This window comes from Nerophis lumbriciformis, linkage group LG01 (assembly GCF_033978685.3).
Source record: "Nerophis lumbriciformis linkage group LG01, RoL_Nlum_v2.1, whole genome shotgun sequence".
Lineage (NCBI taxonomy): Eukaryota > Metazoa > Chordata > Actinopteri > Syngnathiformes > Syngnathidae > Nerophis > Nerophis lumbriciformis.
This window is the reverse complement of record NC_084548.2, coordinates 9,281,006-9,294,274: the sequence shown is the minus strand read 5'-3', so window position 1 is coordinate 9,294,274 and position 13,269 is coordinate 9,281,006. Positions and strand designations below refer to the sequence as shown.

Genomic DNA, 13,269 nt, shown 5'->3' with positions numbered 1-13,269 from the left:
AGTAAGAAAAATGAAGTGCTTTAAAGGGGAACATTATCACAATTTCAGAAGGGTTAAAACCATTAAAAATCAGTTCCCAGTGGCTTATTTTATTTTTCAAAGTTTTTTTCAAAATTTTACCCATCACGCAATATCCCTAAAAAAAGCTTCAAAGTGCCTGATTTTAACCATCGTTATATACACCCGTCCATTTTCCTGTGACGTCACACAGTGATGCCGATACAAACAAACATGGCGGATAGAACAGCAAGGTATAGCGACATTAGCTTGGATTCAGACTCGGATTTCAGCGGCTTAAGCGATTCAACAGATTACGCATGTATTGAAACGGATGGTTGTAGTGTGGAGGCAGGTAGCGAAAACGGAATTGAAGAAGAAACTGAAGCTATTGAGCCATATCGGTTTGAACCGTATGCAAGCGAAACCGACGAAAACGACACGACAGCCAGCGACACGGGAGAAAGCGAGGACGAATTCGGCGATCGCCTTCTAACCAACGATTGGTATGTGTTTGTTTGGCATTAAAGGAAACTAACAACTATGAACTAGGTTTACAGCATATGAAATACATTTGGCAACAACATGCACTTTGAGAGTGCAGACAGCCCAATTTTCATCAATTAATATATTCTGTAGACATACCCTCATCCGCGCTCTTTTCCTGAAAGCTGATCTGTCCAGTTTTGGAGTTGATGTCAGCAGGCCAGGGAAGCTAGGGTCGATATTCTTCTCTTGATCATCTTCGGTGGCATAAGGGACGGAGCCAAGACATCCAGGGGGTTTAGCTCGCTCGTCTGCGGGAACAAACTGCCGCCATTGCTTGCCGTGCTACCGAGGTCCTTTGTCCCTGAATTGCTCACACACTCCGGCAGATTCAATGGGGGTCTGGCGGCAGATTTCTTTGACTTTATCGTTGGAAATGCATCTGCTTTGAGTGTCGCAGGATATCCACACATTCTTGCCATCTCTGTCGTAGCATAGCTTTCGTCGGTAAAGTGTGCGGAACAAACGTCCAATTTCTTGCCACTTTCGCATCTTTGGGCCACTGGTGCAACTTGAATCCGTCCCTGTTCGTGTTGTTACACCCTCCGACAACACACCGACGAGGCATGATGTCTCCAAGGTACGGAAAACAGTCGAAAAAACGGAAAATAACAGAGCTGATTTGACTAGGTGTTTGAGAAAATGGCGGATTGCTTCCCGATGTGACGTCATCGCTCCGAGAGCGAATATTAGAAAGGCGTTTAATTCGCCAAAATTCACCCATTTAGAGTTCGGAAATCGGTTAAAAAAATATATGGTCTTTTTTCTGCAACATCAAGGTATATATTGACGCTTACATAGGTCTGGTGATAATGTTCCCCTTTAAAGCACTTCATTTTTTCTTACTAAATGTATTAGTTCTTTCAATTTTGACAGAAACATTGCGTGCGATGCATGCAATTGCATGTCTTTTAAACGACTGCTTACATGTAGCCAAGGGAAGGTCCTCTATTCTGCCCGGAAAACCCAATAAAAAACGTCCAAAAAGCGCCAACAATACTCCATTTACATTTTGTGACTTGAATATTAACCAAGTATTTGTAATATTGTTATTATAAGCGCTGATGCAGACAAACTATTTATAGCAGCGTTGTGATCACGAGCTTGTGTGCCTATGTTTACATCATCAAGTGGTAAGCTGCTTTCTCGCGTCGGAGCTCATGAAAGTTTATTCTAGTTCATAAATAATTGAGTGTTACATAAGTCTAGAGCAGGGGTGTCATTCCGGTTTTCATTGAGGGCCACATTGCAGTTCTGGCTGCTCTCAGAGGGCCGCATGTTACAGTGAATATATATTAATTATAATATGCAATTATGTTATTACACAATTCCCTATGCATCTCCATTTTTTACATACAAATTGATGGATAACGTACTTGCTTTTGAAATCATAAGTGAGGGGGACAAGCATACAAAAATGTTAAGAAAATATGTTAGTAACACAGAGGCGTCACAACTTTTTCCAACAAGGGCAGCATAATAAAAAGTCAAAGTATGTTGATATATTTTGATTTAGTAAAAAATGCTTAGTGTCAGCTTTGTGTTATACGTGACAATGTGTAATATTAATTATTACGCAGGTAAATACTATCTGTAAAAATAAATAAAAGAGCAAAAAGACATAATGTCAAGAGAAAAAGCTGACATTTTGATACTAATAACTAATAATCTACTTTCACTTAAAACACAAAGCTGACCCTAAATTGTATCTTTAAATAAAGTATATTTAATACCTTTTTTTTGTGTTTTTTTTTACAAATTAAAAAATCAAAAAGGCCCCTACATACTTTGACTATTCAGTATGCAACCCTTAGTAGAAGTCGTTTGGACACACCTGAGTTGTATTCAATGTTTAGAGTTTTTCGCATTACATGACATATTTTTGCTATTTTTTTTTTTTTATTATTATTTTTTTTTTACAATTTTACTATTATTGTTTTATCCAACAATATGCCTTTAGACACCCCGTGTTTACACAATATTTTTTTGCATGTTCAGATTGTTCTCAAGTTTAAAAGACATGCAATTGTATGCATCGCACGCAATTTTTCTGTCAATACTGAAAGAGCGAATACATTTAGTAAGAAAAATGAAGTGCTTTAAAGGGGAACATTATCACAATTTCAGAAGGGTTAAAACCATTAAAAATCAGTTCCCAGTGGCTTATTTTATTTTTCAAAGTTTTTTTCAAAATTTTACCCATCACGCAATATCCCTAAAAAAAGCTTCAAAGTGCCTGATTTTAACCATCGTTATATACACCCGTCCATTTTCCTGTGACGTCACACAGTGATGCCGATACAAACAAACATGGCGGATAGAACAGCAAGGTATAGCGACATTAGCTCGGATTCAGACTCGGATTTCAGCGGCTTAAGCGATTCAACAGATTACGCATGTATTGAAACGGATGGTTGTAGTGTGGAGGCAGGTAGCGAAAACGGAATTGAAGAAGAAACTGAAGCTATTGAGCCATATCGGTTTGAACCGTATGCAAGCGAAACCGACGAAAACGACACGACAGCCAGCGACACGGGAGAAAGCGAGGACGAATTCGGCGATCGCCTTCTAACCAACGATTGGTATGTGTTTGTTTGGCATTAAAGGAAACTAACAACTATGAACTAGGTTTACAGCATATGAAATACATTTGGCAACAACATGCACTTTGAGAGTGCAGACAGCCCAATTTTCATCAATTAATATATTCTGTAGACATACCCTCATCCGCGCTCTTTTCCTGAAAGCTGATCTGTCCAGTTTTGGAGTTGATGTCAGCAGGCCAGGGAAGCTAGGGTCGATATTCTTCTCTTGATCATCTTCGGTGGCATAAGGGACGGAGCCAAGACATCCAGGGGGTTTAGCTCGCTCGTCTGCGGGAACAAACTGCCGCCATTGCTTGCCGTGCTACCGAGGTCCTTTGTCCCTGAATTGCTCACACACTCCGGCAGATTCAATGGGGGTCTGGCGGCAGATTTTATCGTTGGAAATGCATCTGCTTTGAGTGTCGCAGGATATCCACACATTCTTGCCATCTCTGTCGTAGCATAGCTTTCGTCGGTAAAGTTTGCGGAACAAACGTCCAATTTCTTGCCACTTTCGCATCTTTGGGCCACTGGTGCAACTTGAATCCGTCCCTGTTCGTGTTGTTACACCCTCCGACAACACACCGACGAGGCATGATGTCTCCAAGGTACGGAAAACAGTCGAAAAAACGGAAAATAACAGAGCTGATTTGACTAGGTGTTTGAGAAAATGGCGGATTGCTTCCCGATGTGACGTCATCGCTCCGAGAGCGAATATTAGAAAGGCGTTTAATTCGCCAAAATTCACCCATTTAGATTTCGGAAATCGGTTAAAAAAATATATGGTCTTTTTTCTGCAACATCAAGGTATATATTGACGCTTACATAGGTCTGGTGATAATGTTCCCCTTTAAAGCACTTCATTTTTTCTTACTAAATGTATTAGTTCTTTCAATTTTGACAGAAACATTGCGTGCGATGCATGCAATTGCATGTCTTTTAAACGACTGCTTACATGTAGCCAAGGGGAGGTCCTCTATTCTGCCCGGAAAACCCAATAAAAAACGTCCAAAAAGCGCCAACAATACTCCATTTACATTTTGTGACTTGAATATTAACCAAGTATTTGTAATATTGTTATTATAAGCGCTGATGCAGACAAACTATTTATAGCAGCGTTGTGATCACGAGCTTGTGTGCCTATGTTTACATCATCAAGTGGTAAGCTGCTTTCTCGCGTCAGAGCTCATGAAAGTTTATTCTAGTTCATAAATAATTGAGTGTTACATAAGTCTAGAGCAGGGGTGTCATTCCGGTTTTCATTGAGGGCCACATTGCAGTTCTGGCTGCTCTCAGAGGGCCGCATGTATATATATGAATTATAATATGCAATTATGTTATTACACAATTCCCTATGCATCTCCATTTTTTACATACAAATTGATGGATAATGTACTTGCTTTTGAAATCATAAGTGAGGGGGACAAGCATACAAAAATGTTAGGAAAATATGTTAGTAACACAGAGGCGTCACAACTTTTTTCAACAAGGGCAGCATATTAAAAAGTCAAAGTATGTTGATATATTTTGATTTAGTAAAAAATGCTTAGTGTCAGCTTTGTGTTATACGTGACAATATGTAATATTAATTATTACACAGGTAAATACTATCTGTAAAAATAAATAAAATAGCAAAAAGACATAATGTCAAGAGAAAAAGCTGACATTTTGATACTAATAACTAATAATCTACTTTCACTTAAAACACAAAGCTGACCCTAAATTGTATCTTTAAATAAAGTATATTTAATACCTTTTTTTTGTGGGGTTTTTTTACAAATTAAAAAATCAAAAAGGCCCCTACATACTTTGACTATTCAGTTTGCAGACCTTAGTAGAAGTCGTTTGGACACACCTGAGTTGTATTCAATGTTTAGAGTTTTTCGCATTACATGCATACTTGCCAACCCTCCCGGATTTTCCGGGAGACTCCCGAAATTCAGCGCCTCTCCCGAAAACCTCCCGGGACAAATTTTCTCTCGAAAATCTCCCGAAATTCAGGCACACAATATAAACAGCGTACCTGCCCAATCACATTATAACTGTAGAATGATGGAGGGCGAGTTCTTGGTTTCTTATGTGGGTTTATTGTTAGGCAGTTTCATTAACGTCCTCCCAGCGCGGTAACAACACACAACAACAGCATTTCGTCTACCATAAAGTAGTTCGTCTGCCGTAAACAGCAATGTTGTGACACTCTTAAACAGGACAATACTGCTATCTAGTGCATTTGATGAAAGCACTTTTTGCGTGCCACAAAGCAATGCATCATCAGTGAGGGCGTTCAACATGGTTAGAAAAATAGTGACAAATAGAACAAGGATGGACAATTCAACCCTTAACTCAACAATGAGTAGATGAGTGTTATGTGTGTGTAAATGTGTAAATAAATGAACACTGAAATTCAAGTATTTCTTTTATTTATATATATATATATATATATATATATATATATATATATATATATGAAATACTTGGCTTAGTATTTCTTATATATATATATATATATATATATATATATATATATATATATATATATATATATATATATAAAATACTTGACTTGGTGAATCCTAGCTGTAAATATACTCCTCCCCTCTTAACCACGCCCCCAACCACGCCCCCCGCCCCCCACCTCCCGAAATTGGAGGTCTCAAGGTTGGCAAGTATGATTACATGACATATTTTTTCTTTTTTTTTTCTTTTTTTTAACAATTTTACTATTATTTTTTATCCAACAATATGCCTTTAGACACCCCGTGTTTACACAATATTTCTTTGCATGTTCAGATTGTTCTCAAGTTTAAAAGACATGCATCGCACGCAATTATTCTGTCAAAACTGAAAGGGCGAATACATTTAGTAAGACAAAATGAAGTGCTTTAACAGTGCACTTTAATTCCAGGCTTTTTGAGTTTGACACCTGTGGTCTAGACGGCTCTCATAATGTAGAAAAGCTTGTTTAGAAACTGGTGAATAGTTTTTTTATACTTTAGCTATTAAAATATTTGATTTATAATTAACGATTCTTACTTGGTGAAATTGGTTTATTGGCATCATGTCTGGAACCAATTAACAGCAATAAGAGGGTCTGTAATGCCGCACAATAACCCATCCTGAGTGCACAAAACAACAGTCCTAAGTCATGGTCAATCATGCGACACTCCAGTCCTGTAGATGGCGGAAATATGTGTTATAAAAATGGTTACTTACCACCGAAACACTGAAGAAGAGTCTTTTTTTCTTTATTTTAAATTCCTCTAAACTATTCTGTAAAATATAAATGTTTTGTTAAAATACAATAAAAATTAAGAAATAAATTAAATTGACTGGACTGGACCTCCTGCCTTACATTTTGACAAATAAAAGCTACATTCGCGATCAAAAGTTTACATACACTTGTAAAGAACATAATGTCATGGCTGTCTTGAGTTTCCAATCATTTCTGCAACTCTTATTTTTTTGTGATAGAGTGATTGGAGCACATACTTGTTGGTCACAAAAAACATTCATGAAGTTTGGTTTTTTTATGAATTTATTATGGGTCTACTGAAAATGTGACCAAATCTGCTAGGTCAAAAGTATACATACAGCAATGTTAATGTTTGGTTACATGTCCCTTGGCAAGTTTCACTGCAATAAGGCGCTTTTTGTTGCCATCCACAAGCTTTTGGTTGAATTTTTGACCACTCCTCTTGACAAAATTAGTGCAGTTTAGCTTAATTTGTTGTTTTTCTGACATGGACTTGTTTCTTCAGCATTGTCCACACGTTTAAGTCAGGACTTTGGGAAGGCCATTCTAAGACCTTAATTCTAGATTTAGCCATTCCTTTACCACTTTTGACGTGTGTTTGTGGTCATTGTCCAAAGTCCTGACTTAAACGTGTGGACAATGCTGAAGAAACAAGTCCATGTCAGAAAACCAACAAATTTAGCTGAACTGCACCAATTTTGTCAAGAGGAGTGGTCTAAAATTCAACCAGAAGCTTGCCAGAAGCTTTTGGATGGCTACCAAAAGCGCCTTATTGTAGTGAAAGTTGCCAAAGGACATGTACCGTATTTTTCGGATTATAAGTCACAGTTTTTTTCATAGTTTGGCCGGGGGTGCGATTTATACTCAGGAGCGACTTATCAATCAATCAATCAATCAATCAATGTTTATTTATATATCCCTAAATCACAAGTGCCTCAAAGGGCTGCACAAGCCACAACGACATCCTCGGTACAGAGCCCACATAAGGGCAAGGAAAAACTCACCCCAGTGGGACGTCGATGTGAATGACTATGAGAAACCTTGGAGAGGACCGCATGTGTGGGTCCCCCTCCCCCCACCCCCCTCTAGGGGAGACCGAATGCAATGGATGTCGAGTGGGTCTGACATAATATTGTGAGAGTCCAGTCCATAGTGGATCCAACATAATAGTAAGAGTCCAGTCCATAGTGGGGCCAGCAGGAAACCATCCCGAGCGGAGACGGGTCAGCAGCGCAGGGATGTTCCCAACCGATGCACAGGCGAGCGGTCCACCCCAGGTCCCCGACTCTGGACAGCCAGCACTTCATCCATGGCCACCGGACCTGTGTGTCTCCCCCTCCACAAGGGAGAGGGGGGAGCAGAGGAGAAAGGAAAAGAAACGTCAGATCAACTGGTCTAAAAAAGGGGGGCTATTTAAAGGCTAGAGTATACAAATGAGTTTTAAGATGGGACTTAAATGCTTTGACTTATGTGTGAAATTATTAACACATTACCGTAAAATATCAAATAATGTTATTTATCTCATTCACGTAAGAGACTAGACGTATAAGATTTCATGGGATTTAGCGATTAGGAGTGAGAGATTGTTTGGTAAACGTATAGCATGTTCTATATGTTATAGTTATTTGAATGACTCTTACCATAATATGTTACGTTAACATACCAGGCACGTTCTCAGTTGGTTATTTATGCCTCATATAACGTACACTTATTCAGCCTGTTGTTCACTATTCTTTATTTATTTTAAATTGCCTTTCAAATATCTATTCTTGGTGTTGGGTTTTATCAAATAAATTTCCCCCAAAAATGCGACTTATACTCCAGTGCGACTTATATATGTTTTTTTCCTTCTTTATTATGTATTTTCGGCCGGTGCGACTTATACTCCGGAGCGACTTATAGTCCGAAAAATGCGGTATGTAACACTTTTCTCTATTTGTGTTTTAAACTCGGACACAACAGGTCTATTAATATTTTCTAGGTCAGGTACTTTTAGCTCGGCTTTAGACAAATTTAGACTAATGTCTGCATGTAAAGAGTCACACATGCAAGCAAACATCTTCAGTAAGGTATAATGAAATCTTTTACAATTGGATTTTGCATTTTCTTCTTACATTGAGGTCATATTGGGGATGTGAATCTTACAACAACACACGATTCGATTCAACACGATTCTCATCATATGTTTACAAAAGTTACAAAAGCGCCTCTTGGCTACTGACATATGTCGTATACTCACAAAGAAAAAGGCCTAAAAACGCCTTTTTAAAAATGGATAATTAAAAAAAAAAAACAGTTTTAAATTTAAAATTTGTGTTAATTTTAATTCAATTTTGAAAAATTCTAAATGGGTTTGAAAAAAAATTGCGATTCAGATGTGACATTTTTTTTTTCTCATCACACCTACCGTATTTTTCGGACTATAAGTCGCAGTTTTTTTCATAGTTTGGCCGGGGGTGCGACTTATACTCAGGAGCGACTTATGTGTGTAATTATTAACACATTACCGTAAAATATTTAATAATATTATTTAGCTCATTCACGTAAGAGACTAGACGTATAAGATTTCATGGGATTTAGCAATTAGGAGTGACAGATTGTTTGGTAAACGTATAGCATGTTCTATATGTTATAGTTATTTGAATGACTCTTACCATAATATGTTACGTTAACATACCAGGCACGTTCTCAGTTGGTTATTTATGCCTCATATAATGTACACTTATTCAGCCTGTTGTTCACTATTCTTTATTTATTTTAAATTGCCTTTCAAATGTCTATTCTTGGTGTTGGCTTTTATCAAATACATTTCCCCAAAAAATGCGACTTATACTCCAGTGCGACTTATATATGTTTTTTTCCTTCATGTGCACTTTCGGCCGATGCGACTTATACTCCGAAAAATACGGTAACCAATTATTAACATTGCTGTATGTATACTTTTGACTTAGCAGATTTGGTCACATTTTTAGTAGACCCATAATAAATTCATAAAAGAACCAAACTTCATGAATGTTTTTTGTGACCAACAAGTATGTGCTCCAATCACTCTATTACAGGGGCTGGCAACCCAAAATGTTGAAAGAGCCATATTGGACCAAAAATCTGTCTGGAGCCGCAAAAAAATTAAAAGCCATATTACATACAGATAGTGTGTCATTAGATATAAATTGAATTAAGAGGACTTAAAGGAAACTAAATGAGCTCAAATATAGCTACAAACGAGGCATTATGATGCAATATGTACATATAGCTAGCCTAAATAGCATGTTAGCATCGATTAGCTTGCAGTCATGCAGTGACCAAATATGCCCGATTAGCACTCCACACAAGTCAATAACATCAACAAAACTCACCTTTGTGCATTCATGCACAACGTTAAAAGTTTGGCGGACAAAATGAGACAGAAAAAGAAGTGGCATAAAACACGTCCTAGAAAGTCGGAGAAAGTTATACATGTAAACAAACTACGGTGAGTTCAAGGACCGCCAATATTAGTAGGACAAAACGGCGCTCGCCAAATACTCGAATTAGTGAAGCATGTTTAATATAAACAGTGGGATTTATAACAATTAGGGAGGTTTGTGTCATGTTTGGCCTCCTACAGAAACCACGTTAAAACAAAAAATAAATTATTTCCCCTCATCTTTTTCAATTTTTTTATACATCTTTGGAAAAGCTACAGGGAGCCACTAGGGCGGCGCTAAAGAGCCACATGCGGCTCTAGAGCCGCGGGTTGCCGACCCCTGCTCTATTACAAAAAAAATAAGAGTTGTAGAAATTATTAGAAACTCAAGACAGCCATGACATTATGTTCTTTACAAGTGTATGTCAACTTTTGACCGTGAATGTATGTAGGTTGGAAAAAAATAAATCACACTAAATACTCTTCAAAGGTGGACTTGTTTCAAAACACGATCGTGTGGGCGTGGGATTAGCGCTGAGGCGGGTCCGAGTGAGGCGCCGCCATCCGTACGTGTCCCCCCCCCCCAGCTGGGCCCCGCCTCCAGCGTGAAGGGTTATGTAAGTTGTTCAGCTGCCAGCCCTCCTTCCTGACTCTGCCTCATGTTGACATTGTTACTGAGAAGTGCACACACACACACACACACACACACACACACACACACACACACGCATACACACACAGAGCAGAACCGGCCGGTAGTCAGTGAGGCAGTAGTGCCGAGAACCAGGCAGACGGACCCAGATAGCACTTGTGGATGAGAGCACAGAGCAGGAGGTTTACACAATTAAAACAGGTGTTCTAGAAGGGAACGTCTTCACTCCATAGCCATGCTACTTTTGGATGAATCGGAGTCTTTCACAGGTAAGATTATTCTATTTTTTTTTTTTTTTTTCAAATTAAAGAGACATTTCTGAAAATTTGTGGGAACTCAAAAGTAAAATAGTTTTTTTTATGTTTGGAATAGCAGAGCATAGGGAAAATATGGGATATTTACCCTATGAAATATCCCAGATTGATTGGTGGGTGATCATATTGGTGACACGTTTTGTTTTTTTCCGGAAGAAAATAAAGCAAGTCACATTGAAGTATTGTGTAAACGACCAGAAGTGTTACTTAATGCTGTTGTGTAACGCTGGATCCTCCCTGCCCTCCTCCTTCCCTCGCTTTTCTTCCAGCTCTCCCGTCTCGCCACGCTCCCGAAACCTCACCTCTGTTGTTTGAATTCCCCCCCCGCCCTCCCTTTTTGGGGCATTTTTACACAGTCCATGCCAGCGCTGGTTCCACGTGTGACCGGCCGCCTGTCCTGCATTGTAGTCTGCAGCGGCGCTCCCATTGGCTGTTTCTACGGTTACTTAAAGCAACGCACTCGCGCCATTGGCTGACGTTCCGGCCATGCTGGAAGTGTGTGCGTGCGGAGGAGGCAGGCGAGACGTGGTTCATCAGACCAGTGGGTTAGCGGGATAAACGCGCGGGGAACAAAGCGGCGCGGTAGTCTGCATGTTGTTTTATATGCGTATGCAGGGGCGCCGCTAGGGATTTTGGGCCTCATGAAAAGAATCTTTACAGGGCCCCCAACACAGTGTCATTATTTTTTCTGTATTATAATTTCATCATCATTAGGGGCCTTTCTGGGCCCCCCTCCATCATGGGCCCCTAGAATCCGTCTCCTTTACCCTCCCATTTCGGTGCCCCTGTGCATATGTTCGTACGTACGCATATAAAACATTTAAACTAGTGTTTTCCTGAGGAGTACATTACAACTCTATGGGGGGAAAACTGTTTTTTTGGTCCTAAATTAAGCATTTTCATGCATAAAAACAGGTAAATGTACAAACCCCGTTTCCATATGAGTTGGGAAATTGTGTTAGAGGTAAATATAAACGGAATGCAATGATTTGGAAATCCTTTTCAACCCATATTCAGTTGAATGCACTACAAAGACAAGATACTTGATGTTCAAACTCATAAACATTTTTTTTTTTTTTTGCAAATAATAATTAACTTAGAATTTCATGGCTGCAACACATACCAAAGTAGTTGGGAAAGGGCATGTTCACCACTGTGTTACATGGCCTTTCCTTTTAACAACACTCAGTAAACGTTTGGGAACTGAGGAGACACATTTTTTAAGCGTCTCAGGTGGAATTCATTCCCATTCTTGCTTGATGTACAGCTTAAGTTGTTCAACAGTCCGGGGGTCTCCGTTGTGGTATTTTAGGCTTCATAATGCGCCACACATTTTCAATGGGAGACAGGTCTGGACTACAGGCAGGCCAGTCTAGTACCCGCACTCTTTTACTATGAAGCCACGTTGATGTAACACGTGGCTTGGCATTGTCTTGCTGAAATAAGCAGGGGCGCCCATGGTAACGTTGCTTGGATGGCAACATATGTTGCTCCAAAACCTGTATGTACCTTTCAGCATTAATGGCGCCTTCACAGATGTGTAAGTTACCCATGTCTTGGGCACTAATACACCCCCATACCATCACAGATGCTGGCTTTTCAACTTTGCGTCTATAACAATCCGGATGGTTCTTTTTCTCTTGGGTCCGGAGGACACGACGTCCACAGTTTCCAAAAACAATTTTAAATGTGGACTCGTCAGACCACAGGACACTTTTCCACTTTGTATCAGTCCATCTTAGATGAGCTCAGGCCCAGCGAAGCCAACGGCGTTTCTGGGTATTGTTGATAAACAGTTTTCGCCTTGCATAGGAGAGTTTTAACTTGCACTTACAGATGTAGCGACCAACTGTAGTTACTGACAGTGGTTTTCTGAAGTGTTCCTGAGCCCATGTGGTGATATCCTTTAAATCTACTTTTATACCCAATCATGGCACCCACCTGTTCCCAATTTGCCTGTTCACCTGTGGGATGTTCCAAATAAGTGTTTGATGAGCATTCCTCAGCTTTATCAGTATTTATTGCCACCTTTCCCAACTTCTTTGTCACGTGTTGCTGGCATTAAAATTCTAAAGTTAATGATTATTTGCAAAAAAAAAAAATGTTTATCAGTTTGAACATCAAATATGTTGTCTTTGTTGCATATTCAACTGAATATGGGTTGAAAATGATTTGCAAATCATTGTATTACGTTTATATTTACATCCAACACAATTTCCCAAATCATATGGAAACGGAGTTTGTATATATATATATATATATATATATATATATATATATATATATATATATATATATATATATATATATATATATGTTTATATATATATATATATATATATAGTCGAGGTTTCTGTGGTTTATCTGGTTTCGCAGGTTTCGCAGGTTTCCCTGCGCGTCAGAGGATTTTATTTCATAATTCAATAAAATCCCCTGACGAGGTTGCTGGCTTGTAGGGATGATATAGCCTCATTGTTTTTTCCTGACCCAACGTATGTATATATATATATATATAT

General features: G+C 38.9%; 1 protein-coding gene across 3 annotated transcripts in view; it reads left to right on the top strand.

Annotated features, from left to right (window-relative positions):
• Positions 1 to 13,269, top strand: part of LOC133615711 (helicase ARIP4-like) — a 187,252-nt gene that overhangs the window by 85,140 nt on the left and 88,843 nt on the right. The window contains exon 1 of one of the 3 annotated variants that reach the window (XM_061974512.1): positions 10,464 to 10,708. The exons of the other annotated variants lie outside the window; for them this stretch is intronic. Within the exon in view, the coding sequence (XP_061830496.1) occupies positions 10,675 to 10,708 (34 nt within the window). The 5' untranslated portion in view covers positions 10,464 to 10,674. Of the gene's footprint in view, positions 1 to 10,463; positions 10,709 to 13,269 lie in introns of those variants that run through there. 3 annotated transcript variants of the gene reach the window in all.